Raw genomic sequence first — 25,955 nt, 5'->3', positions numbered from 1 at the left:
GCCCCGGGGCTGGCTGCAGCTACATCAAAGCTGCCTTTCCAGCACCCGCGGTGCCTCGCCATGCCGGCCCGCGATGCCCGGCTCCCCGTTGGCTCCTTCCTCTGCTCCAGCGTCTTGCTCGCTCTGTGGCTCATTGATGATGAAAACCACTGGCCACATGAAAGCAGCTCCCCTAATGCGACTTAGGGGCCTGCAAGCTACGTGGGAGGTAGCAGACAGCAAAGCCCCGGCTGGGACGCAGTGGCCAAGTCATTAACGAGGTGATGAGGATTGCAGAGCCGGCTCATTAGTGCTGCAAGGCAAGTGCGTCACATTGGCTGCTGGGCACGCCGGTGCCGTCGTCGGAGCAGCTGCGTTCTCTTTGTGCGCTGCCGGAGCAAAGCCGGGAGCGGGAGCAATGCTGCGAGAGCACAGCGAAGCCCCCGGAGCAGCCAGCACCCCGGACGCCTTGCACGTGTTCGTGAAGATTTGCGCTCAGCTCTTGCGCCAACCCTCCTGCCTGCGGCGATGCGGGGGAAGCTGCACGTGGCCGTTTTCCTCCCTTTTTTACCCAGGAACAGGATCCGTGGGGGCCACGCATCGCGTGGAGAGCTGCTCCCCGCAGGAGCGGGGCCGGGGGTGATGTCCCAGAGGAAGCGGTGGCTGGAGCCGCGCTGGCAAGGCGGCGGTGCTCGGAGCAGGTAGAGGGATGCATCAGCCGGGGTCACCTCCGTCACACAAACCGCAGCCTCCCCTGACCTTCATACTTTCCCGCTGCCTCACTGCTCCCGGTGGATGCGCCCACTGCGGTGTCGTAACGAGCAGAAGAGGAAACAGATTTCCCAATCGCCCGCCCCGCTGGCAGCCCGCGAGCCTTCCATGCTGGGAACGGCAGCCGGCACGGCGAGGGCGACTGGCTCACCCCCGTGCCGTGCCGCGCCGCGTGCACCGGCTATGACCTGGGGCCCGGCAGGAGAAGGCAGAGAGGGGCCGTGGATAATCCCTGGCTGATGTTCAGGCGTCGCAGGCTGCCGCTGTTCGCGAGCATCGTCCCTCCCTTGGGGTCGGCTCGCTGTTGCTCCTTTCCCGTTGATGGGAAAGCCCGCGCGCATCGCCTCGCCCAGGGCTGGCAGGGTTGGCACCGGGGGCCGGCACCGCCGTGCTTCCTCCCGGCTGCTCTGTGCGGGCAGCGCTTCCCAGCACACAGCTGGAGGGAAGGAAGGGACCCCCTTGGGATCTTTAACATCCCTGCAGAGCAGGGAGAGCCGGTGGCACCGCAGCAGCCTCCTCCATGCTCTGCTCCACCACCCAGGGGCTACTGGCACGTAAGGAGCCGTGTGAAGGTGGCCGAAATCGCTGTGCCAAGGGATGTCGGGTGGGACAGGGCGACGGTGGCTCCTGGAACAGGCTTCGCCCCTCGCTTTCATGGGGCTCCTGTCATTGCCTTGAGAGGGGAGGTAGTCACTCCATGAAAATTTGGCCTCCTTCATTTCCCCCAAACTCAATGCCAGGGGAAGATGACACCGAGGCAGGAGAAAGGGGGTTTTTCTCCAGGGAAGAAATTCAAACCACATGCGGGCAGGCTCGCTGCAGTAGCAGGAGGAGGGACCGGGGCTGCGAGAGAGCAGGCTCTCAGCAGCGAGGCCAAACGTAAAGTCAATTAGCACTTTCAGGACTCGGAACATGCTTGAGTGCTGTGCTTCGAGCAGGCATAATCCCCATCGGAGGGAGGCTGCCAATAGGGTTTGAAAATAATTAGGAAGCCCCAGAGTCCCAGTGCTTCCCAGAAAAGCCTGTTAGCTCTGTGGTGGAAACCTTGCTTGCAGGGAGCGCGACGCACAAACACAGTCGTGACTCATCAACTGGATGGAGCTAAACTCAATTTTTCAGAGGTCAACATGCTCGAGTCCTAATGAGCTTTACCCTCGGCCGGGCTCCTGCACTCCCTTTGCCTGCCTTAATTCAGGGGACGCCCATCACGCCTGAGAGTAACGGGGATGGTTTTGCGGGACGTGTGTCATCCAGAGACGCCAAGACCTTCCTAAGGGGTGGTGGTGATGGGGAAACTGAGGCACGGAGCGCTCAAACCACCTGAGCCAGCAGCCCGGAGGGCAGCAGCAACCTCAGTCCCCCGACCCGCTGCCCCCGGCCGCAGCCTGCACCCCACCAGCCCCATCCCTGCAGCCTGGGTGGATGCTGCTGTCCCCCCCCCCCCCCCAAATCTCAAGGGACCTCAGACGTGAATCCAAACGGCCTGGGACAGCCTTGGAGGAACAAAACAAGACAATCAATCACCCTTGCTTCACTCCCACCCCAATCTGCAGGCTGAGCCGGGTTGCATTGTGCGGAGCCGGAGGGACTCCACATCAAAGCGGGGACCAAGCTGGCTGCCGGGCCGCCCCAGCGCCCAGACGGGCAGCGCCCTGCCCACGAGCTGCCTGTCTGCGCTGCCTGCGCGGGCGCTGCCTCCACTCGCTGCCCGGGGCCAGGCGGCAAAGCCGGGATGCAAAACTGCTCCCTGCTTGGGGTACAGCGGGGGATGCCTTGAGGCCGCGTCGGCTGTGGAGAGCATCAAAGGCGGGGACGCGTGGATGCTGCCCCGGGGCTGGGACTCCACCGCAGCATCCTGGGGCCAGCAGCGCCTTCCCTCCACGGGGGCAAGGAGGAGGAGGAGGCACCGCACGCGGAGGAAGAGCTGGTCCCATCCCGAGCTCGTCCTGGAGCACTTCAGAGGCTGTGCGAAGCCCACGGAGCCGCCGGGATGGCACAGCCTGCTCCCGCGGTGCAGCTCCCGCTATCCTCACAAGACCCTTTCCTTTGCAGTTCCTTCCATGACACATGGCGGTCGCTTCCCCCAGGCTGCTGCCCCGGCGCTGCTGCAGACAGTACATTCATTTTTGGATGTCGTTTGCAGCTCCCCAGCGTTTCTCCCCATCCCAGGCACGCACGGATGGTATGAAGCAATGTTCTCGGGGAGTATCAGCTTCCCGGCGCAGTGCTGTTGGGTAAGCGCTTGCCTTTCTTCTGAGGAGCTGGTGGTGAATATTCCCCGACAAAACCAGCCCAACGTGCTGCCCGGTGGGGCTGGGGATGGCGAGGGGGGAGAAGGGGGTCCGGTCACGGTGGGCTGGGCTGGCCCATGGTGAGTTGGCGAGGTTAGCCGTACGGGACGGGGGGGTCAGGGCAAGGGAGAGCACCCAGATCCCCCCCAGAGCAGCGCCCATGCGTGGGTGCAGCAGTGCAACAGCAATTTGGGTGAAAACCCCCAAATATCCCCTATTTCCCTGCTAGCAAAAGGGTCGGGGTGACTCTGCCCCGCGACCCTCAGCACGGCACGGAGCGGGGAGGACCGCGTCTCCGTGTGCAGGGAGCCAGGCTGAGCTGCAACGCCTGCGTCGACCGGCCCCGCCATGCACAGCCCCCTGCCAAAACAGGTCTGCGCCCCGCTCCAGCCCCGCTCCGCTGCTCGTACGAGGCCGCCGATGCCGCAGCATCCTGGATGCAGCCAGGAAAGAGCCATCGGGGCGCCAGGACAGCAGCGACCTGCCAGTGAGACCCCGAGCACTGCTGGGGAGGGAGTGGAGGCAGCAAAATCCCATCGCAGGGTGGGTTTTATCCGCTGGGCTGAGGGTGGGGGGTGTCGCAGCCCCCGCCGCCGGCATTCGCCCTTCCCGAGGGCGCAGGGCTGTGTGCGCAGCGCTGGGGGAGCACCCCCTGCCATTGCAGCCGGCGGCACACGTGTGCCCGCGGTAGGTAACGATTGACATTTTTTCCAGTTTGCTAATTAAGGCACAGAATCAAAGTCACTAAAACAGGAGGCTGGGTGTTTAAAGGGAAAATTCTCCTCCAGGTGCCAGGTTTATTAAAAGAAGGGGGAAAAAAACCAAGGGGGAGAGGCAGGGCCACAAGCTGGACAAAGAACATCCGGGGAAGGAGATGGCTTTGCAGGGTCGGGCAATGTCGGGTGCGCGCGGGGGAGCGGCGCGGACGGGGCCTGCAGCGAGCACCCGTGCCCCCGCGTCGCCAAGCCCCCAGGGTGCTGGGCGGCCCCCGGGAAGCCGTGCACCGGGCGCTGCTGTGAGGCAGGAGGTCCCCAGCTCACCCCGTGTGCCCGGAGCATCCTCCGGTGGGGCTGAGACCCTGGCAGGGCCTGATCCACGTCCGTCGAAGGTTTCCGCGTCAACTGGTAGGAAACTGCCCCAAACCGGGCAGGATCCGGGCTGCCGACGTGGGACGCGTTCGCAGCACCGCTGCCAGCGCACGAGGAAGACGCGCTCGGCCAGGGGCCATGGTTTGATGCGATGCTTGGGGCAGCAAAACCACCCCCCAGCTCCTGCAAATCCCCCCCCACCCCCCGGGAAGCAGGGACCCCGGCAGCACCGGCTGGCCAGGCTGGGGGTGGCGGAGCCGCGGCCCCCGGCCCCCGCGCCACCCACCTCCGCCGGGTGCCTGCACACAGGCGCGGCATTTGCTCTTACACATGTAAAGCATTAGGATTTGTTTAGAAGCCCTTTATTGTCATATTTTGTTCTTTATTTCCTACAAATTAAATTTGCTGAGGGATATGTGCGGATTGTGAAATTATTTTGAGAATAGTTCCTCTGGGTTTTTTAATTTCCTTTGTATTAAATTTTTACAGGGTTTAAAAGACTATGAAAAATTTTAAATAAAAAAAGTAGGACAAAATCCCAGGGAGGAAAGGAGAAGAGCCCAAAAAGGTGACCAGCCGCGGGCTGGCGCTGGGACCAGCCGCCGCCGCCTCTGTTACCGCAGGTGCCGGGGAGGGTCTGGCACGGATGCCCCCCTCCTGCTCCCCCTCCGTCCTGGCCCTGCCACGCACCGGGAGCCGGGGCTGGGAGACATTCAGCCGGCTGCCCCGAAGCCGGTGCTGGAACGGGACCTGCCGCCCCACGGGGCCGGCTGCCGAGGCTGTTCCCACCAGTCGCACAACCCGGCCTTTCCCTTTCCTTTGCTCCCGGTGCCGGATCGGAGCGGGGATGCCTCGCACGAGGCCGTGGGGCTCCGCCGACCCTCCGCCTGCGTTTCCAACCCGGAGCAATTGTTTGGTGCAGACATGAAAGCCTGCAGCCGAGCTATATGAAGCCGCCCTCCCCTGCGAACGATTTCCAACACGATAATCTCCCCAATTATTCCCCCAAGCTGCGAGTGCTGCAGAAAGCCAAGCTGCCCCCTGCGAAGGGCTCCACATCTTGGAAGCATTAGGGACCCCTTTCGCTGCTGGGGCGCGCAGCGTTGCAGCGATGGCCGGCCGGGAGCCGCCCTCCCACCCCTCCGTCCCCTGCGTCGGGTGTTTCCAGCTCATTAAAATCGCAGACACATTTTTCATCTCTTTATTTCTACCACTGTCATCGTCATTGTTTCAGGCTGGTGCAAATTGGGAACCGGCCGTGCACTGACGCTGCTGCTCCGCTCCACCCGGCAGCCGCCCTCGCCCCCCGGACGCGCAGGGGGACCCCGCTACGGGGATGGGGACGGGGACCCCGATGGCACCGGCCTCCTGCCGCCGCTCCCCCAGGGGCTTTTGCACCCAGGTCCATGGCAGCGCCCGGCACGGGACCCCCGGCACGCCGCCTCCCGCCCCTCTCCGGCACGGCTTCCCCTCCGCAGCCTGCCCGGGGGGGCCGGCGGCTCGGCCGGGGGCAGGAGGAAGGTGCCCCGGCTGCGGCGCTGGCACGGAGCGTGCCGGGGCTGTGCCAGTGTCCGGCGACGGTCTGGGAGAGAGCCGCAGCGGGAGCATTGCTGCCGGCCAGGGGCAGGGGGTAGTGGAGGTCTTGGTGCAATTGCAGGACCCCTCGGTGTTCCCGAGGGTCTCCGGGGGCTTGGCAGCACTGGCGACAGGGACTGGAGGCAGCGGGAAACCCAAAAACGTGGCAGCATCATCCCCGGGCTTGGGGGACCGGGGACAAGGACTCCCTTTCCGTATTCTGCAGTCCCCGCAGTGCCCGGGTGCCCGTCCCCGGGCGAGGGGCCTTGGTCCGGATGCAGCCATTCCGTTCCCCGCGCCGGGGTCGGCAGGAGCGGCTGGTTTGTGCCTCTCCGGCACAGCGTGGCAGAGGGGAGGGAGCGGCTGGGCTCCTCCCAGCCCTATGGGAGCAAACGGGCGGCTGATGTGGAAAATAATTACGCGACAGGATTTCTCCATTAATAACAAGGAAAAGGAAGAATTCAGTGAATGCGTCACTTCGATCGAGAGCGAGAAGATGCCAGGGTTGCGCACGGCAAAGTTGTCCAGTGCAGTAGGATGCTACCGGAGAACCAGCAGCACCGGCCAACTGGGAAGAATGACTGAGGGTGTTTGAATAAGCTGGGAACAGCGCAACAGCACGGCCTCCCAGGGCTGCGGGGAGGCAGGGATGTGGAGAGGCAGGGACGCGAGGGCACGGGGATGTGGGGATGCGGGGATGTGGGGATGCAGGGATACAGGGATGCAGGGATATGGGGATGCAGGGCTGTGGGGATGCGGAGCTGCGGGGATGCGGGGATGCAGGGATGTGGGGATGCAAGGACGTTGGGATGCAGGGATGCAAGTCCTGACCTGATGGTCCCTCTGAGCACCCCATTCCTCTGCCCGTGCAGACCCTCTCCCCAGCCTCAGGGTGCTGAGGCCTCCTCAGCTCAGCTCAGCTCAGCTCAGCTCATTTCATCTCAGCTCAGCTCAGCTCAGCTCAGCTCATTTCATTTCAGCTCAGCTCATTTCAGCTCAGCTCAGCTCAGCTCAGCTCAGCTCATTTCAGCTCAGCTCAGCTCAGCTCAGCTCAGCTCATTTCATCTCAGCTCAGCTCAGCTCATCTCTGCTCCTCTGGCCCTGCTGGGGAACTTGGCAAAGGGAAGGGAGAGGATTGCCGAGCAGAGCGGAGCCCAGCTCTTGATCTGTTCTAGGGAAAGAGAGGCCACACCAAGAACTTTCTGAAATTCCTTCACGAAGCCTTGGCTGAGAGCCGCTGCCTCTTTGCCGAGGCATTTAGACCCTGGCAGCGCTGGGGCTCGAGCCCCGGCCCGGCCGTGCTGTCTTGTCGCTTCCCAGCATCCCGGTTTAGGGAGCTGGAGCCTTTGCCGTGGCTCGGCCTCCCCGTCCCGTGCACCTCTGCAGGTGTCCAGATGTGGAGCTGCCCCTGCCAGGCACCTCCCGGCCCCTCTTTGTCACTGGAGACTCAGGGAGGTGGCTCCTCCGAGCCGAGGGACCCCCTGCATCGCTCTCCCCGCCGCGCGCTGGCAAATTCCTTTCTCATGAACAGGAAATATGAGTTGTGTTCTTTTTTTTCAGGAAAAAAAATTATGTAAAGAAAAAAAAAAAATTAAATCAGATCCTACTTGTTTGAGGTCTCAGTGGTCTCCAGCTGTTTGGTTGAGTCTGGAACTCAATGCGATGCTGCCGAGATGGCCACGGACCGCGCGCACCCCGAACCCCCTGCAAACCTGGGTGCACCCAGCCCTGCAATCAGCTGCACGAGCCGGGGCTCGTCCCCACGCGGGGACAGACGGACGTCCCCATGAAACTGGGAGCAAGCGAAGCTGGAGCAGGTTCGGCTCACGGAAGGGCTGCTGGCCCCGCTCCGGCTGGGCTGGCTGGGAGAGGCTCGGGGCGAGGCGGGAGGTGCGGTGGGCATCTGCTGGGAGCACAGGGTTTGCTGTGTGGTCTTCCAGGGGGGGCTCAACTTAGCAAACCAGCATTGTTAAAGAGCCTAAAACATCAGTAACCTCTAATTACCCCCTTTCCCCATGGGAGGAGGCATTTTGCACCCGGGGGAGGCAGTGCCACACATCACTTTTATCGCAATATTATGGTATTTTCCCCCAACGCCGATGATTGGAACCAGCCGAGCTCCCGCAGCGCAGCCCTGCTCCTGGCCCTTGGCGGGTGAGCACCGCTGTGCCGGGACCCCGGAGACCCCTGCCCCCGGGGACCCCTGTTCTTGGGGATGTCTGAAAAGCCAAAGCAAAGCAGAGTCCTGGGCACAGCCCGGCATGGAAGCATCCCTCCTCCTGCAAAGAGGTGACATGGGTTCAGTCCCCGTCCCTGAGGGGCTGTGCCTGCTCGGAGCAGCATCGGCTCCCTTGGGACCGGGTTCACCCTCTGCATCCCGGAGCATCCCTGGGCCAGGGCTGGGGGCACGGCAGGAGGGCCCCTCTGCCTGCAGGAAGGTGCTGGAGCTTCACCGCCGCGACGGGCGGCTGGCTCGGTGCTGCCGGACAAACAGCCAGGGAAGAGCGGGGATGGACAGAGCGGTCGAGACGAGGGTGCTGGGTCACGGCGTCCCTCCCTGCCGCGGTCCCCTCTGAGCCGGGACAGAGCTGCTGCCCCGGGCTGGGGAGCCGTAAATACCTGGTGGCACTGGAGCTGCAGTGACGGTGCAGGGAATGGAGATTGTCTTGAAACAAAGACACCAGCTATGCCTGAGGAAATCCCTGAGCTGAAAACCGTAGGAGAAAATATGATCGAAAACTGTCGCTGTATGCTTGGAGTATCTTACACTCTTCCCTGAGCCGTGGGGAGGAGAGACGGCACGCTGAGAGCACCCGGAGTGCGTGCGGGGCAGGGAGGAGACTCAGGATGTTTGGAAACGTACTTTTCCTGCTTTCACAGCACGGCATACATTTTTCCTTCATTTGATCTTTTTTGCTCGAATTCCCAAGTGAAGAATTCTTTCCGTCAGCCAGAGCCTGCCGCAGCCGCTCTGTGCCCGGCCGTGGGCACTGGGGACCGGCCGGGGACCGTGCCCCTGCATCCCTCCTCCAGCTGCAGCAACGCGGATGCTCGGGGGCCGGCGCGAGGGTCGGGGCAGGCTGGGCCCCGCTGGCACCCTCCCTGGCAGTGCTTCGGCTCCACTCGCCCACCCCGAGCCCCTTTTCCTCCTGCTCCTGCGGTTCGGCGCTTTTCGGGATGATGGCAAAGGCGAACTTCCTCTGTGTGCTTCTGGAGGGGAGCTGCCCACAACCCAACAGCGATTTAAACGGCTCAGACTTTGTCTTTATTCCAGCTCCTGAAAATTGAATTTGTTAGTGGCATAAACAGGATATAAAAGGCTGAAAAAAAAAAGACAAAAGAGAATGGAATATTTTTCTCCACGGCTTTGCCTGCAATGGAGGAAGCGACCTGTGGGCACCACATCCCCAGGCACTCCTGTGCGTTAGTAAAATTCCTCTCCTAATGGCAGACAGACCCCGGGGACCGGCTCTGTCCAGCGTCCCGGGATGGCTCCTGACCCTTGGGGTTTGGTTAACACAAAGGGCTGCCCTTTGCAATTTCTGCTCTTTCCTTCTTTTTTTTTTTTTCATGGTGTTCTCCAAAATCCACGTTGGTTTATGGTGCTCTTTGACGTCAGCCGCAAACGGGGCCGCCAGGTGGTAATAATTTTCCTGAATGTCGGCTAAATACAATTATCACCCTATTTTCACTTCAGAAATATTAAAATTTGTGTCCCTCCTGTTATTAATTCTGAGAAAAGCCTTTGTAAGCCACCGTGACACAAGGCCGCCGGCCCCTCGGTGGTGACGGGCTCCCGTCCCTGTGTCCCTGGGGTGCTGACAGCCGCTGCAGGGCCGGTGACCGTGGTCCGGGCTGGCCCCGGCTGTGCCGCGTCCCCAGGCTGTGCCGGAGGGAGAGGGTGGGAGGCAGTGCCCGGCGGGCACGGGGACCCGGGGATGTCAGCGGGGTGAGGATGGAGCCCAAGGCTGGGAAGGCGAGGAGGGACCCATGTCCCCGTGGGACACCCAAAGCCCCGGTTCCCGTGGATGGGGCAGGATGCGCCGGGGACCAGGGACGTGCAGGGCGGCTCTACCGACGATGTCGATGCCAAGGGCTGGGGCTGCGTTCACGGCGATGGCAGAGCAGGTGTGTGGCCGCTTCTTCACTCGGCTGCGTGAAATCAAACCTTTCCCAGACCCCGAGCGCGGCTGAGGGCAGGGGCAGCTCCCAGCCCTCAGCCCACCCGGCCGCCCCGCGGCTTTCTGCACCTGGGGACATTTGCCCGGGTGTTTCCCGTCCCCATGCCCATGCAGCAGGGCCCATCATAGGACTAACTCATAGACAGCCCTTAGGACGTGCTATTTCCTTCTGGCTTGCTGTCCAAAGCACGAGCACATCTGTGCGGTTTTGGCCGGGGCAGGCAGGAGCCGAGGAGCCGTCGGCTTCGGTCACGGTACAAATCGGATCCTGCTGCCAGCGGGTCCATGAGGGTCAGATGTGCTGCTAAGGGTCCAACTTCAGCTGCAGCCAGCAGAACCCGCGGCGGTGACCAGAGCTGACACGGGGAGGTTGGATTTTAAGAAAAATGGCTTAAAACTAAGCTCTGACATGGAGACACAGCATCATAGCCTTCGGCAGCTGAGTCCCAGCCGGGCGGGCCGGGCGATGCTAACACCGACACCGGGCTCTCAGCCCTGGCATGTGCTGGTATAGCCACACACCCGGCATTTGCCTTCCCTGTGGGCACCTGGACAGGCACCTCGCTTGCCCCCGGCTGCCCCGGGGCACCGCCAGCCTCTGCACCGCATCCCCTCGCCGGCAGCACATGCACCGGGAGCCATGGCTGCAGCGGGGAACATGCCGGGCTGGCCCGGTGAAGGCGAGCGATGGCCGTGGGTGCCGGAGCCACAAGCGTGGCGCTTCCCTCCGTAGCCCTTCCTGGGCTCTGCGGCTGCCAGGGGGAATTTCCCCATCCAGGACCAGGAGCCTGCCTAAAGCCTTTGTCTTCTGCTGAATTCCAGCTGGTGAGAGTCATCCACTGGAGTCAAAGGATTTACCGTCCTGGGGAATTATGTGCAAGAGGGAACCAAGTAGTCACATTAAAATTATTTGAAAAAGGACAGGACTTCTGAGTGCTGTCTCACGTGGAGCTAGGAACATCCATCTGACTGATGCTTCCATCTGTCTTTCTCAATAGTTTCCTTAAATAGCACAAATATTAAAAGAGATTCAATTGGAATTTGGCGTAAATTATTCTTAGGAGAATAGAAGAGGGCCAGCTACTAAAATACCACTGGCTTGCTCTCTTCCAGTAACAAACACATGATTTTCACTGCTAGGAAAGCCAGAGGCAGCTGATAGCTGTGCCCGGCGGAGAGGAGGATGTCCCGTGGTCGCTGACACTTTGGCTTTGCCGGGAGAGTGGTGCCGGCCGTGCCGGGGCGAGGGGCACAGTAGGTGTGGCGGCAGCACCCATCTCCCCTGGGGAATCCTGGCTCTCTGGTAGCAAAATAATCTGCAGAAATGCCACAATCTCAGGTTTCCAGGCTCTCCAAAAGCCCGGTCCCACTAGTCCAAGCCCCAGGTTCCCAACCCTGCACCGTGCAGCCCACCTCCCTGCCTTTTCTCAGAAAAAGCTTCCACAAGCCCCCACTACCCAAAGCCGGGGGCAGGTGGAATCACTGCAGTGGCAGAAGGAGATTTCTGAGCAATTTTTACGCCGTGTCTCCATGCCCCGAAGACTACTCCTGCCTTTTGCTTTTAGTTTCACCTCCCATCAGCTCTCCCCGGGACACCCACGGGTGCTGCGCAGCGGGTAGTTGGATTTATGGCCCGGCTCAACATGGGGGACTTCTCGCCATCGTGTTTGCTCTTATTTTGTCCGCCCAGCTCGGCTGCTCCTCAGCTGACACGTAGAGATGGCAGTTTCCGTGGCACGCGTGGGATGGGGATTGACGTCAGCTGCGAGGATGGCGCTCGGTGCCAGCCCTTGCCCACGGGGATGCTGGCGCTGGGGGGGGGCTTTCTGCAGACACCCTGCCCTGACGCCTGCCCGCTGCTGGGGAGGAGTTGAATAGAACCTTCAAGAACCCCCAACCTTCACGTCCATCTCTTTCTTTCACCTTCTCTGGTGAATACCGAGGTCTAAGTGCGATGGTTCACGCAGCGAGCGAGCGCATCCTCCTTCCTCCCAGGGCTCGCCTCGTTCCACCATCCCCATCTCCCGGCTACCTGCGAGCGCTGCCCAAACGCCACCTCTCCCCGAGAAATCCCGGCTCAGCCACAACCACCGGCCCCGTTACAGCAGACGAGCCCCAGTGCCGGGGCGATGCCCTTCCCGCAGCCTGTCGGTGAGCCCGTTGGTGCCAGCCGGCGCCAAGCCCATCCCGCACGAGCCGCCGTGGTGTTTTTCCCGCTCTGACAGCTGTACGGAAATTGGAAGGCGACGCTGACATGTGTCAACAATAACCAGCGAACAAGCGCCGACGGCGGTGGCTGTCCCCACCACCTAGAGGAGGCTGGCCACTCTTGGCTGAAATCACGACAAATTGCGGCTGGGAAGCAGGAGTATTGTTTCAATTATTTCCATTATATAAAGTCAAGCCATTTAATATATTCTGCCTCAAAGGGGCTCAAATAAAGAGATAAAATAAACACTGGAAATCTGCTCTGCTGGCACGGACGAGGAATTTGGTTTCGACACCAAACCTTCCCTCCCACCTCGCCGCTTGCCTTCCCTTTCCTCCTCCCGGCTCCCTCTCCTCTTTCTGCTGCCCCTCGGCCTTCGGCGCTGCTCAACACCAATTCCGACTTTGGGATTTGCTTCTGTTTTGGCAGCCGGAGCGCTCGGAGGCTGCGCAGCCGCACCGGTGGCTGGGGCCAGAGCTGAGCCGGAGGAGCCGTGCTAGCGGGAGGGGAGCGGGAGCTCCCGTGCTCTCTCCGGGATGAAAGATTTGATTTAAGGCAAACCTTAAACCTCTCGGGGTGCTGCGTCCCCCCGAGAGCAGCGGGACTGGCGGGTGGCACAGACCCAGGACCAGCCGGAGCGCGGCAGGAGGAGGGGGAGGAGTGCGAGCGTGCCGCGAGCTGCTTGGCGCGCTCGGCTGATGCCAGAGCTGAAGTCAGCCGCCTTCACACCATCCTCCCTGCCTGGGAGAGCCGACGGCATCCCGGCACCAAGCGGCCTCACCGGCTCTGTGTGCCGGCGCTGGAGGCGGCGAGAGGAGCTACCGGGCAGGCTGGAGCTGCCTCCCGCTGCGCAGAGCCCAGCTGCTCCCACCAGCTCCGGCCAAGCAGGAGCTGCTTCCCATTACGGCTCCCTGCGGCGCTGGCCTCGCCGGAGCTCTCCTCCCTCCTGGGGCTGTGCTGGCCCAGGTGTTCCCAATACGCCGGCACGGGGAGGAGTGCCCAGCCGCACCAGGCTCCCGGACGGGCAGTAAATCCGCAGTTCGGCCTTTCCCAGCGCATTTCCCTGTGCATCTGCTGAGCCCCGAGCTCTGTCTCAGTCGCGGGCGGTGCCACCGCCGGGGACCCAGGTGACGGAGGCAGCTGTGCCACGGGATGCCTGGCGAGGGCCGCGGCGTTAGGTGGAGCCGGCATTTCGTAAGCGCGGGGGAAAGGGCCTCTGCCGAGCTGGCGCGGGGAGCGGCTGTGACTTTCCATTCCTGTGGGAAGTGGGCTGCCACCGTCCAAGCATCTGGGCTTGTTATGATGGGAGAGGAATGCCAAATATTTTTCTTCCTTATCCACTACCATCCGCTCAAACCCTCCCCTGATCAAACCCACATTCATCGCCTGGGATGCACGAGGGCCCCTGCTCTGGAGAAGCTATCCCTCCCGGCGGCCGCGCCAGCGCTCCGGCTGCGGGAAGCTCGTTGCACCTGGGGAGAAAACCCTGCCTTCGTCCGGGGGCTCCCTCCGTCCCGCTGCCCCTTGATGTCTTCTCCCCCCCACTGCCAGCCAGCTCCGACCGTTTCATTTTCACTTTGCTGCCTTGGCCAGGAGCATCCCTGGTGCCAGCATCCCTGGTGCCTGCATCCTGGTGCCAGCATCCCTGGTGCCTGCATCCCGGTGCCAGCATCCTTTGTGCCAGCATTCCTGGCTGACCCGCAGCCCCGGCGGGACCACGCTATCCCCTCCGGAGCCCTGGGCACCCCAAAAACGGCCCCTGGGGTGGTGCCAATGGGCGCATGCCCCGGGCTGCTGGACGTGCCGGAAAGCAGGCGGTGCTGCCTTGGAGGGTCACCAAGATTTTTCCAAAGATGAAAGCGTGCTCAAGTGTCAAACAAACTTTCCAAATTATCTTCCTGGACACTTTCTCCCTTTGGAAGACAGAGGAGGAACATTTCATTCCCTCTGCGCTGGCGTGGAGCGGGGCTGCGTGAGGGAGCCGGGAGCTGCCAGCGGCGCCCGCAGGATCAGCCCTGCTCCCCGGCATCGCCCGTGAGTCACCGTGGTTGCCGCCCCGGCGCTGCCAGCCGGGCTCCCCGCCCCCCGCAGCCCCCCGAAACGCCGTCAGAGGGGTAACAGGCGCTTGATTAATCAGTGGACAGCACATCATCCCTTCCCACTGCAATTTTCAGAGGAGTAGTCATAAATAGGCAAATTGAGGCAAATGAGAGGATTTCTCTGCTCCCCTGGGGACACCCGGCACCCACTGGAGGGGACCCAGCACCCGCAGCTCTGCTGGCCTTGGCAAAGCCTCCGCGCTGTTGCGCAGCCCGGCGATGAGCTGAGCAAATCGCTGCCTGCCGTCTCTGAGGACCTGGTGCTAATGAGAGCCACCTAATTAGCGCGCTCCTCCTGCGAGGGGGCTCACCCTGGCAGCGCTCACTCCGCCATCCGCTCGCTCGCGCCAGCAGCCGGAGAGCATGACCGGGGATGAGGCGCTTCCCTGGCCCTTGCACAGCGTTTTCCTTCCAGGCCCAGACAATGAAAATTCCCAATCAGCTCCTGGGGAGCTGGGCTGGCCCCGCCACGGGGCAAGGAGCTGCCGTGAGCCTTGCCAGGGTGCCGGCGCAGCCAGGCACCCGTAGCCGCAGCCATCCATCGCCGGCAGCACCTGCGAGCGGAGATACTCAGGTATCCGCACCGTCATTCCCATATCCATATTTTTCTCAGCTCCTGTGCCGAGATGGTGCCGCCATGCCCTGCCCATGCCCGCACGGCCCCTCCCAGCCCATGCAGATCCGTGATGGGGATGCCATGTTGCAGGCTTGGTTGTTTATGGAAAGTAAGGCTGAGCCAGATGCTGAAAACCTGCATTTTATGGGTAATTTTTCAATTTATTTCATATTGGCATTAGGAAAAAAAAAAATGCTAAAGCGATCCCAACTGTTATTACTCCTGGTTTCTTACGGCGAGGCCCAAGGGGTCTGAAATGGCTCCTTTGTTGTCTGAATCGTTAACTCTTTGGGAATGAAACGCCGTGGTGCTGGATGGGAGCGGTGGGGAGAGGCGGTCAGGGAGGCTGGGGGGAGAAGAGGAGCTGGGGGGAGGAGAGGAGCAGGAGGAATAATTTCGTGGGGGTAGAGGAGAGGAAGAGCGATGTGCTTTCCCTCGGCAAGGTCGGATGCCCCAGGACGCTGCTGGACGCAGCGACCGCAGCCCCGCGGGCGGCCCTCCCAGTACAATGAGTTTGCTGGTGCTCAGCGGTGCCCCAGCCCACGTGCCCCTCCCAGGTGAAGCAGACCCAGAGCATCCCAGGTGGGAAGGCGCCCGCTCTGGCTGGGCTCAGCCTTGCCTGCAGGAGCAAATCCCAGTAAAACCGGTGCACCCTGCGAGAGTGAAGCAGAGAGAAACTCCCCCTTGGTCGACTGGAAGCCATCAGGACCGAGGTCCACGCGGGTCCAAACCCAAACCTCTCCGTGGAGCGAGCGGGGATGCAGCGTGCCAGCACAGCTCAAGAAACGCTGGGGTCTCCCCCAAAAGATGGGAGCCAATTCTTGGCCCTTTTATCTCCCTGTGCCCCACAGCCAGCTGGGGTGTGGGGCGGGCAGGTGGGCCAGCGTCCTGTGTGCCCCAGAAGCCCCCTCTGCGTGCTCTCGGGGGGGAGGAGAGGGGCACAACGTGCTGGTTTGCACTTGCTGATGCCGGGGGTGGGTGTGCTGCTGAGGGCGGTTGTCGGGGCGGTCAGCCGTGGCCAGTGGCCCTGGAGCCCTGGTCGGGGCTGTCACTGGTGGCCAGTGACCCTGGAGCACTGGTCGGGGCTGTCACTGGTGGCGAGTGACCCCGGAGCACTGGTTGGGGCTGTCACTGGTGGCCAGTGGCCCCGGAGCCCTGGTCGGGGTGGTCAGCGGTGGCCAGTGGCCCCGGAGCCCTGGTCGGGGTGGTCAGCAGTGGTCAGTGGCCCCAGAGCCCTGGTCAGGGTGGTCAGCGGTGGCCAGTGGCCCTGGAGCCCTGGTCAGGGTGGTCAGCAGTGGCCAGTGACCCTGGAGCCCTGGTCATGGTGGTCAGCAGTGGCCAGTGGCCCCGGAGCCCTGGTCGGGGTGGTCAGCAGTGGCCAGTGGCCCCAGAGCCCTGGTCAGGGTGGTCAGCGGTGGCCAGTGGCCCTGGAGCCCTGGTCAGGGTGGTCAGCAGTGGCCAGTGACCCCGGAGCCCTGGTCAGGGTGGTCAGCAGTGGCCAGTGGCCCCGGAGCCCTGGTCGGGGTGGTCAGCAGTGGCCGGTGGCCCCGGAGCCCTGGTCGGGGTGGTCAGCGGTGGCCAGTGGCCCCAGAGCCCTGGTCGGGGTGGTCAGCGGTGGCCAGTGGCCCCGGAGCCCTGGTCGGGGTGGTCAGCAGTGGCCAGTGACCCTGGAGCCCTGGTCAGTAGTGGCCAGTGACCCTGGAGCCCCTGTCAGGGTGGTCAGCGGTGGCCAGTGGCCCTGGAGCCCTGGTCGGGGTGGTCAGCAGTGGCCCCGGAGCTCTGGTTGGGGCGGTCACCAGGCTGCTCCAGGGCACGGCTCCTGGCACGGGGCCGGCACGTGCCAGTACGATGGGGTGAGCCCATGGAGCTCCCAGGATGGGGACCCACAGCGCCGGCACCCGTGGCTCACCTGCGGCTACCTGGCGAGCGAGGTTTCGCAGCCGAGCCCCTTCCCCCTCCTGTCCTGCACCCCCCTCGGGGCACACCGAGAGCCCCCCGGGGTGCATTTTGGGGAGCATTGCACGGGGCAAGGGGCGTGGGCGGCCGCGTGGGAGCCGGGAACAGCTCAGTGCGGCTCAGCTCAGCTGAGCTTGGCTCAGCGCAGCTCGGCTTAGCGTGGCACGGCTCGGCTCAGCGTAGCTCGCCTCGGCTCGGCACAGCTCAGCTGGGCTCGGCTCGGCTCAGCGCGGCTCGGCTCGGCTGGGCTCGGCTCAGCGCAGCTCCCACAGCTCGGAGGGAGGTGAGTTACGAGGCGCTCGGAAAATCAGAGCCAGCTGCAATCCTGGGGACAGCAAGGGCAGATCCGCAGCTGCCACCGGAGCTGCCGGAGACCCACCACGGCTCCCAGCCGGCCGGCCTGCCGGGGACTCAGCCCTGCCCGGGGGCTGCCGCCGGCCCCCCCAGGCCTGCCGGGGCTGCCAGGGCCGGGAGCGGGGGGCTGAACCCGGGGGGGGGGGGGCTGGCGCAGGCAGCGTCACCCGCCTGGCTCCACCCCCCCCCAAATCACAGGGGGCTTCGCCGTGACCCCGGCGCTGGGATGGCAGCGGGACAGTCGGACCGCGGCGGGACAGCGGGACGGTTCCCAGCCGAGGTGGCGGCTGGAGCGCTCCGGCGGGGGGGACTCCAGCCAATTTGTTTGCGAGTCGCTTTGTTGCTGCTGGGGGATTTTTTTTTTTTTTTTTATTATTATTATTTTGAAGGCGGGGGTGAGGAGAGGGGGCTGGCACCGGCTATAAAGGCAGAGCTCCCCGGAGCTGCCAGCACTTCCCCGCCACCATGAGTGCTCCCCTGGCCTGACAGCCCCTGCCTTCCCGGCGCTCGACGGCTCATGCCACCTTAAAGCACGGCTGCGTGCCTGCGGCAGCGCCGGAGTAGGATGTTGTGAGCCCAGAGCCGCTCTCCTCCCTCTCACCACCCCTCGGCTGGCTCTGGCAGGAGACGAGCCCACCAGCCGCTTGGATGATTTGATTTCTTCCCTGCCCGAAATTACTCCTGCCCAGATGCTGTGGATAATATTCATGTTGCTGCTATTCATCAGCTCCATGGAAATGCTCACGCAGAACCGATGGAAGAAGCAAGGTACAGTGCGCGCGGCCGGCTCGTCCCGCTCAGGTACCGCGGGGCGGCTCTGGGACGCGGGGCTGCCAGCCTCTGCCTCCCCTGCCAGCACCGGAGCCGCTGGCGCTGCCTGCGCGGAGCGGGCAGAAGGTGTGAAATGGGGCTCATCTATGAGCAGGGCTGGAAGGAGCTGGGAGCCAGCATCCTCCCGACCCGGTCCCTCGGGCCCCGACGGAGACTGGCTGCATTCCCCTCTCGGCGCACGGCACGGGGCTGGCTCAGGGTAGATGCGTGGAGGAGGCAATGCCCAGCCCCATGGCGTTGCCTGCTCGATGCCAGCCCTGCCCTCGGGGCTGGCAGGGGACAGGGGGACGCTGGCTGGCAAGGGGACCAGCTTTGCAAACCCCAGGAGAGCCGGGCACAGTGGGGATAGTGCAGAACGGGCTGATTTTCCAGTATTTCCCTTCTCTGCTTAATGCATTAAGTGCACGGGGTGTAAAACCTCCTGCAAGGATGCTCAGAGCCACTGCAGGCACTGCCTGTCCCCCTGTCCTTCCCCTGAGCAGAGGCACCGGCCCAGCGCTGCTTGGTGCCAGGGCACAGGGCTGTGCCGAGGTACGGGCACCCCTCCATCAGGCACCGGCTCGTGTCCCCATGCCAGGCAGTGCCGGGCAGTGCCACCAGCCATGGGGAGCGGGGCCAGGGCTGTCGCTCAGCTCTGCACCAGGAGCAGGTCGGTTTTGGAACCGGCGTGTGCCGGGGTAGGGACAGGACCCGGCAGGACTGGGGCCGTTGGGGGCCGGGGCTGGAGCCCGGACAGCTTTCCCTGCAGCTGTTGCATGTTAAAGCCACGCGGAGTCAGCGGGCGCACGCGGTTGTGCGGGTGGCCAGGCTGGCAGCCGAAATGCCGCTGGCTGGAAACGGCCTGGTACCGAGAGGGGCTCGGGCTGCCGCAGAGCCAGCATGCCGGCTGCCGGCGCTTGGTGCCGAGCAGCCTGATGCTATGGGATGCGTGGGGGCCTCAGGTCCTGGCAGCACCCGGGGGTCCGGTCTCAGCTCCCTGCCTTGAACACGTGTTGTCTCCCTGTATAACCAGTGCAGAAGGGCTGGTGAGGTCTCCGGGGGCCGAGAGGGATGCTGCAGCACCCCACAGCCGCCCCACTGCCGCCGGGAGCTGCCTACAGCCATGCCCTGCTGCCGTGGAGGGACGGTCTGGGCAGCCCAGTGCCCGGGAGCCTCCCGGTGCCCGCAGAGCCCACGGCAGCAGAGCTGGGCTCGGGGTGGGCAGCGATGGGTGATGCCGCGTTGATGTCGGGCACAGCCCAGGCGGGGAGCGCCCACCTGGGCACCCTGGTATCCCGTGTGCCCCCCGTCTCAGCTCAGCCCCGCGCCCCGGGGATGCAATCGCTGCCGGCTGGGAGGAGGCGAACCCACCAGGTATCCCTAATTTCCCCGCTCCCACAGTTTCGGTGCGCGCCACGTCCCGTTGCGCGGCGCAGCCCTCCGCCGGCTCTGCAGCAGCTCCCCGGCGTTGCTCCCAGTGGCAGAGGCGCGTGCCGGCAGCCCTGCCGTGCCGGCAACCCTGGGGCTCGTGGGGTGGAGAAGCGGGATCCGGCCAGCCGAGCCTTCCCCTGGGTCCGCACCACGGGGCTATTTTTAAACCTGGTGACGGGAACAAGGCCCCAGAGCTTGCGCAGGGCTCCCCACCTTCCCTGCCCCAGTTGGGGGTTGGAGGGAGAGCGGCAAAAAAAAAAAAGTCATCAAAAAGAATTAGGGAAGGGAAAGAGGCTTGTAAATCCCTGGGTCTCCAGGGAAGCCGCTCCAGCTGCAGCCAGGAACACAAATGTTGTCAGTGTTTGGTAAATATGTAACGGAGACCATAACAACTTAATGGATCCAAGGTGCTTCGTTAGCGCGCTCCCAGCAGATGCAGCCCTAACAAAGCCTCCCGGCCGCCCCGCACCGCGCCGCCATCCAAACCCCTGTGCCCCGGCGAGGGGACCAGGACGAGCCAGCGTGGGGACAGCTCCATGGCACCGCGGCACCAGGGACAGGCTTGCACCAGGGGAAGTTGTGCCAGGGACCGGCGCACGGGGCTGCGAGGCATCGCCTGCCGGCATCTCCCCCGGCTTCCCCAGCACCAGCCTCTGCTTTCCACCGGCCACCGCAGCTGTGGGGCCCTTCTGCTGTCAGCTCCCGGGGGTCAGAGAGGATCAGTGCCAGGGATCGCTCCCGGGGCTGAAACCAGTGTCTGTGCCAGGCGGCACCCAGCGCGGCGGCTCGTTTGGCTCGCCCTCGCCCGCTCGGCTCTGCGGGGACCAGAGCTGCTCTGGGGCAGGTCCCTCCCGGTGCCTGCCAGGGCTTGGATCTGGGGGTCCGCATCAGCCCCCGCCTGTCCCAACCGCAGGTGCTGGGCTCTGCTCTGTCCAGGGCAGCCACCTCCCGAGGCCTTCGCTACGCGCAAAAAAACACCTTAATGCTCTAAGATCTGCTGGCAGATGGAGCCCGGGGCCCGAGCGTGCAGCGCCGGCGCTGCTGGCACTGTCACCGCTGCACAACACGAGCCCTTGCTGAGGAGCACCCGGGGGAGCCCGTGGTGCCAGAGCCGAGCAAACGCTTCCCAACACAGCTGGGTGCAGCAAAAGCATCGGCTGCCAGCGTGCAGGAGCCTGGTGGCCCCTTATGGAGTTGCCCAGCTGGCCTGTGAGTGCAAAAAGACACTGGGCATGGGTAGCCCCCAGTACTCAGGGCTCAGCTACCCAGCTCCCGAAATGCCCCCGCGCCAGCAGCGTCTCTCCAGGCTGCATTTCTCCGGGCACTGGGAGCCGGCTCGGGTGGGAGCAGCGGTCGGCAGGGTCTCCATGGGCCCCGCTGAGGGCTGCTGCGGGGGGCTGGCTCCCTGTCCTTGCCCCTGGGAGCAGAGCCCACCTCGGGGCCGGCCGCCGTCACCCAGGTTGGGAGCACTGCAAAGGCAGGCAGGGAGGCGGCGGAGGCTCTTGAGCAACCAGACAGATCCTTGTCTCGGCTTCTCTCGAGCATTTCCAAAATGCTCTTTGCGCCCTGACACTTAACAGGCATCAACTAATTAGTCCGGGTCAGAGCATATTTGTACCCGCTGACCAAGCCGTTGTTTAGCTCGCGTTAGGATGCTTCCCATGGGATGTGCACAGCTGGTGTAGGGACAGGGCTCAGGCTGGCACCCTCGGGCAGAGCTGGGCATGGGGCGAACCCTCAGCCCGGGACCTTGGGGTGACGGAGGCAGCGATGCCTGAGCGGGGAGCGATGGCTCTGCACGTCCCCGAGCTGCCAGCCTGGGGAAGGGGGGGAGATTTGGGGAGCGGAGGGAGGCGGGGAGGCGTCTGCAGGGAGACAGGACAGTGCTGTCACCCCCACGGGTCGGAGAGGGGCTGCCACGGGGCCGGGACCCTCCCCGCGTGTGCCGCAGCCGTTGCCGCAGCCCCTCTCCATCGTTTGTCCCCGCAGCGAGCGCCGGCCTGCTGGAGAACTGCACGGGCTGCGTCCTGTGCTCGGAGGACAACGGCTGCATCACCTGCCACCACCGGCTCTTCCTGCTCATCTGGAGGGACGGCATCCGCCAGTACGGGATGTGCGTCCATACCTGCCCCCCCGGCTACTTCGGCGTGCGGGGTCTGGAGGTCAACAGATGCACAAGTACGTCCCGCGCCAGCCGGAGCCCCCCGGCTCCTCCCGGTGCCCCCGCCTCCCCTCGCCGCCCTGCGGGTGCCAGCTCCGCGGGAAGGGCGACGGCTGCGTTTCCCGCAGCGTTGCCGGCGGCACGGAGCCAGTGGCAGCAGCAAGAGCTGGGGGGCGGCTGGGCCACGGGGCTTCCTCCCCTTTTGCCCTGCCCAGAGCTGCAGCCCGGACCCCGCAGGTTTGCAAAGGGCTTTTGGGTCCCCGGTGGGTTACCGGGGCTGCTGGCTCCTGGCTCGCCACGCGCCGGCCCTCGGGCTCGCCCGGCTGACCAGCCCTCCTTCCCGGCAGAGTGCAGGTCGCCCAGCTGCGAGAGCTGCTTCAGCAGAGACTTCTGCATGAAGTGCAAAGACAAGTTTTACTTGCACAAAGGCCAGTGCTTTCGGCAGTGCCCCCCCAGCACCATGGCGCAGCCCGGCACCCGCGAGTGCCAAGGTAAGCAGCGCCTGCACCCCGTGCCCGTGGTCCCCGGGGACGTGCCTGGTGCTGCAAGGTCACCATCCCCACCCCGCGCCCCTGTCCCCCGCAGAGACGTGCGAGCTGGGGCCCTGGAGCACATGGAGCGCCTGCACCCACGAGGGCCGGACCTGCGGCTGCAAGTGGGGTGTGGAGACGCGGGTCCGGGAGGTGCTGGGGGCCGCCCAGGAGGAGGGGGCTGCCTGCCCCGAGCTGCTGGAGACGAGGAAGTGCCGCATGAGGAAGCACTGCCCGGGAGGTGAGCATCGCACCGCCTGCAGCCCCCCGGCCCCGGGGGGTGGCTTCGTGCCCCTGCGAAGCGAGCCCCAAGGCGCGCCGCGGGAGGGGGGCGGTGGCGGCAGTCCGGCAGCGGCCAGCGAGCCTGGCTGTCATCTCTCAAGCATTTTGAGAGATGTAATCGCGCAGTTCTGGAGAAAACCTCTGTCTCAGGCACATGTGCTGAGCAGCTCCGGCGCTGGCGCTGGTGCTGGCTGCGGGGCTGGCGGGGACCCCCGCGGGCAGCGTGCCAGGCTGGCTGCTCCCACCCGGCAGCCCCCGAGACCGCCTGGGACTGGCCGGCGTCCCTTCCACTGCCGGGCTGGGACAGGCGCTGGCGTGAGCCGCCGCGGCGGGATGAGGCTGCCAAGCTCCAGCTCCCGTCCTGTTGCACTTGCAAAGGAAAAGGCACGGCTGTCGGCCTCCCAGTTGTGAATAACGAGGGTTGAGACTCACAGGGGAGGTTCCTGCAAAAACATCCGAGCCCCCAAAATACCGTCAGTGCTCGCGGAGCTGGGGGGCATCACCCAGGGGATCGCTGATGGCCAAAGCTTTGGGAGACACCCCCCGGGCAGGGTCCTCTGCTGTGGCTCGCCCAGCCAGATGTTTGCCCCTGCTCCTGCGCCTCCTCCCACCGCGGCAGCACCGCGTCCCCCGAGCTGGGGGGTCCCTGGCGCAGGGCTGCCCGCCACGCCTCGCAGCACCCAGACCTGGCGCGGGGTCTGGCCGGAAGGCACAGGCGCATGGCCGGCCATGGGAACCAGGAGGCGGCTGATGTCATTTTTGGATGCAACTGGCTGGACCGAAGCTGTTCTAATAAATCTCCGCTTACTAACTGGCAGAAAGGGAGATCGCATGAGATACCGATCCGTAGGGCCTGAGCTGCCGGCCCCAGCGGTGCAGAGGTTTGCAGTTCGGAGCCGTGGGCTCGCTGTGTGCTGTGCGATGCGCCGGCCAGCACCGCCAGTGCGCTGGGAGCTGAGGGCAGCGGAGGAAAGGGCTGCGAGGGGAGGAAGAGTAAAAGGATGGAGAAAGGGGGGCAATAACAGAAGACGTGTGTGCTGGGGCTGGAGCCACGGAGCCAGGAGAGCGGCTTCATCTCAGCACCGTCCGTCATAAATAACATTTTCCTGCTGACAGCACGGAAGAGCCCATTTGCATCCCAGCCCTGGCCCCAGCTCGCAGCTTCAGGGTGCCAGGTGGCATCGATTTCAGGGACGTTCCCCTCCCTGCCGGGCTGTGCCGGCTCTGGACCCGGAGAGCTGGTGACAGTTTGATGTGGCAAATTTGGCGTGGGAGGACAGGCTGCTCCAGAACACGGTGTCCCGCGGTGCGGTGCCGGGCGGGTGCCTGCAGCACCGTGCCCGCGCCCAGCCCTGCCTGGCACACCGCGGGTCCTGGCAGCGGGGACCGCAGTGCTGGCGCTTCCGAGATGCCCCATCCCATGGGGTGACTGGGAAGGCGACGGCACCCCGGTGAAGCGCTCGGTGCCCCGGCTCTGCCCGGGCACCCACTCCTGCACGCCAGGAACCCTGAGGCCACGGGGATGGGCTCAGGGAATGGCAGGGCTCCTCGCTCGAGGCTGCTAGCTGGGATCAGCTCCGGAGTTGAGTCTGGCCCGGAGAAGGCAGAGGGAAATCCCTTCAGCGCCCCACGAGCAGCCCCTGCTGCTTGCTGCCCTGGCCCGGGCAGGCAGGAGCGGGCAGCCCCTCCGTGTCTGGCAGCCCGGCCCGGCTGCCGGCTCCCGGGCAGGCTGCTCGGCGTCCCGGCCGTGGCGGAGCGCGCATCTGCCCTCGCTCCCAGGCTCCTGCCCGCCCGGCCAAGTGCTGGGTTATGGGATCCAGATGCCGGAGGAGGACGGCGAGTTCACTTGATGCAGCCGAGACATCCCCAGCCCGGGCGAGCAGGGAAAGGCAGCGGGACCCGACCGTGTGATGAGAGATTTGTGCCACCACTTCTGAGCCATCCCGGGGCAGCTGGAAGGGAGAAGCATCTGCGCTTGGCCGAGGCACAAAACCCCTCACGCTGCTTTAAATCTGCCTTGTGTGTCTGCCGCGTTCTCCAGACGCTTGGTGTTCGTGCTGTGCCCTCTCCTTTGTGGGTGGCAACTGTCTGGGAGATCAGAGCCGAAAAACAGAGCCGGGCAGGAAAAGAGCTGGAGCCCTCGGAAAGGATCGGCCACAACAGCCCTGGCGCACGCAGCACCGGCCGGTCGCGGCCCCCGTGCCCCTCGCGCAGGGGCTGTGCGGGGAGAGCGGCGCCGGACCCCCCTGTGTCGCCCGGCTTGGGGTCAGGAGAGTGCGGGGTGGGCGCAGGAGTAGGAGCGGAGGAGAAGCTGCCAGGTTTTTGGGCAGCTGTCCTGCTCCCCAGCATGGCTGCCCCTTCCCGTTGGAGCCCGCGGCACGGCGGGGCTTATCCTGCATCCCTGTTTGGCGTCCCGGCACCGACCCCTCGGCCGGCGGAGCCGGGAGCTGGAGGGTACTTGGGGCAGCCCCTCGGGGTGCGTAGAAATTTCGGTCGCAACCGCCTGACCGCACAGCGCCGAGTCCCCGGCAAGCTGTCGGCAGGTTGGCCTTACCGGGACGCAGCCGGACTCCGCCGGCGCGTAGGTTGTGCCGCCCGGACAGGGAGCATCTACGCGGGGAGGGCATCCGCAGGGAGATCGTTAGCACCTATGCATGCATGCACCCAGAGGCCACCCCGCTTCCCACCGTGCCCAAACCCTCCTGGGGTTCGGCCGGGTCCCGTGCAAGCCCGCGGTGGTGGGCAGCACTGTCTTCTCCGGCGGGGAGGCACAGCCCTGCACTGCGGCAGAGCCGGGCATGGCCACGGCATCAATTTGGGGCGTTGGTGCAGCCGCCGTCCTGCTCCGACATCCCCAGTCCCTGCTCCGAGAGAAGCTGGGGTCTCTCCGGGCAGCCCCCCTGCTTTGGTTGAGCTGGCTCCAACCCATTCCTGGAGATTTTGGGGGTATCAGGATTTAGGGTCCTGCCATGGGAGCCGGGAGGGCAACGCATCGGTGTCCCTATGCCCATGCCGCCGGCACACCGGGACCCTCTGCAGACCCACACTGCTGTTTGGTGACTTGGAGGGGGGCTCTGGGGTCCCCCAAATTGGGAAGAGGGTCCTGTGCTAACACCCGGGGGAGGCTGTGGGATCTGCATCCCATGGATGGGACTCGGGCTGGATCCTGCTGCCCCGGCCAGCGAGCGAGGCCTCCTTTTCTCCTCCTTTTTCTGTTCCAGAGAAAACCGAACCCAAAAATAAAGGCAAAAAGCGACAGAAGAAGCCGAAGACAGAACCACACGCGGGTACCTAGCGGCACCGGCACGGGAACTGGGGTAGCACGGCGGGAGCTGGTCGGGAGCTCTCCGTGCCGCCGGCCGGCGGCACGGAGAGCTCCCAACCAGCTCCCGCCGTGCTGCCCCAGCCGCATCGCCCCTGTTTTTCCATCCACAAAAAAATTGCACAATTTTCTCCCCCCCCCCCCCCATTTTCTTTTGAGACAATTTATGGCCTGTAAAACATTTCCTTTTCAGAAAATCTAATTTGCAGTGTCCAAAGCAATGCCCTGGGGCTCGGGGAGGGGGTGGCTCCTTTCTTTTTCTGTTTTTCCCTCTCCCCCAGCCTGCTCCGTCCCTTCCCT

At 64.3% G+C, this 25,955-nt stretch overlaps 1 protein-coding gene across 1 annotated transcript; it reads left to right on the top strand.

Annotated features, from left to right (window-relative positions):
* The first annotated feature begins 17,808 nt into the window (after window positions 1-17,808).
* On the top strand, window positions 17,809-25,628 carry RSPO4 (R-spondin 4). Its single transcript, XM_075721295.1, has 5 exons — window positions 17,809-17,887; window positions 21,350-21,538; window positions 21,869-22,012; window positions 22,107-22,292; window positions 25,555-25,628. The coding sequence occupies exons 1-5, from the start codon at window positions 17,809-17,811 to the stop codon at window positions 25,626-25,628; spliced, it is 672 nt and encodes a 223-aa protein (XP_075577410.1).
* Window positions 25,629-25,955: the final 327 nt, after the last annotated feature.

Source organism: Pelecanus crispus, chromosome 14 (genome assembly GCF_030463565.1).
Source record: "Pelecanus crispus isolate bPelCri1 chromosome 14, bPelCri1.pri, whole genome shotgun sequence".
NCBI classification, from domain to species: Eukaryota; Metazoa; Chordata; class Aves; order Pelecaniformes; family Pelecanidae; genus Pelecanus; species Pelecanus crispus.
The sequence above is the reverse complement of the archived record's forward strand: the minus strand, read 5'-3'. Positions and strand labels throughout refer to the sequence as shown.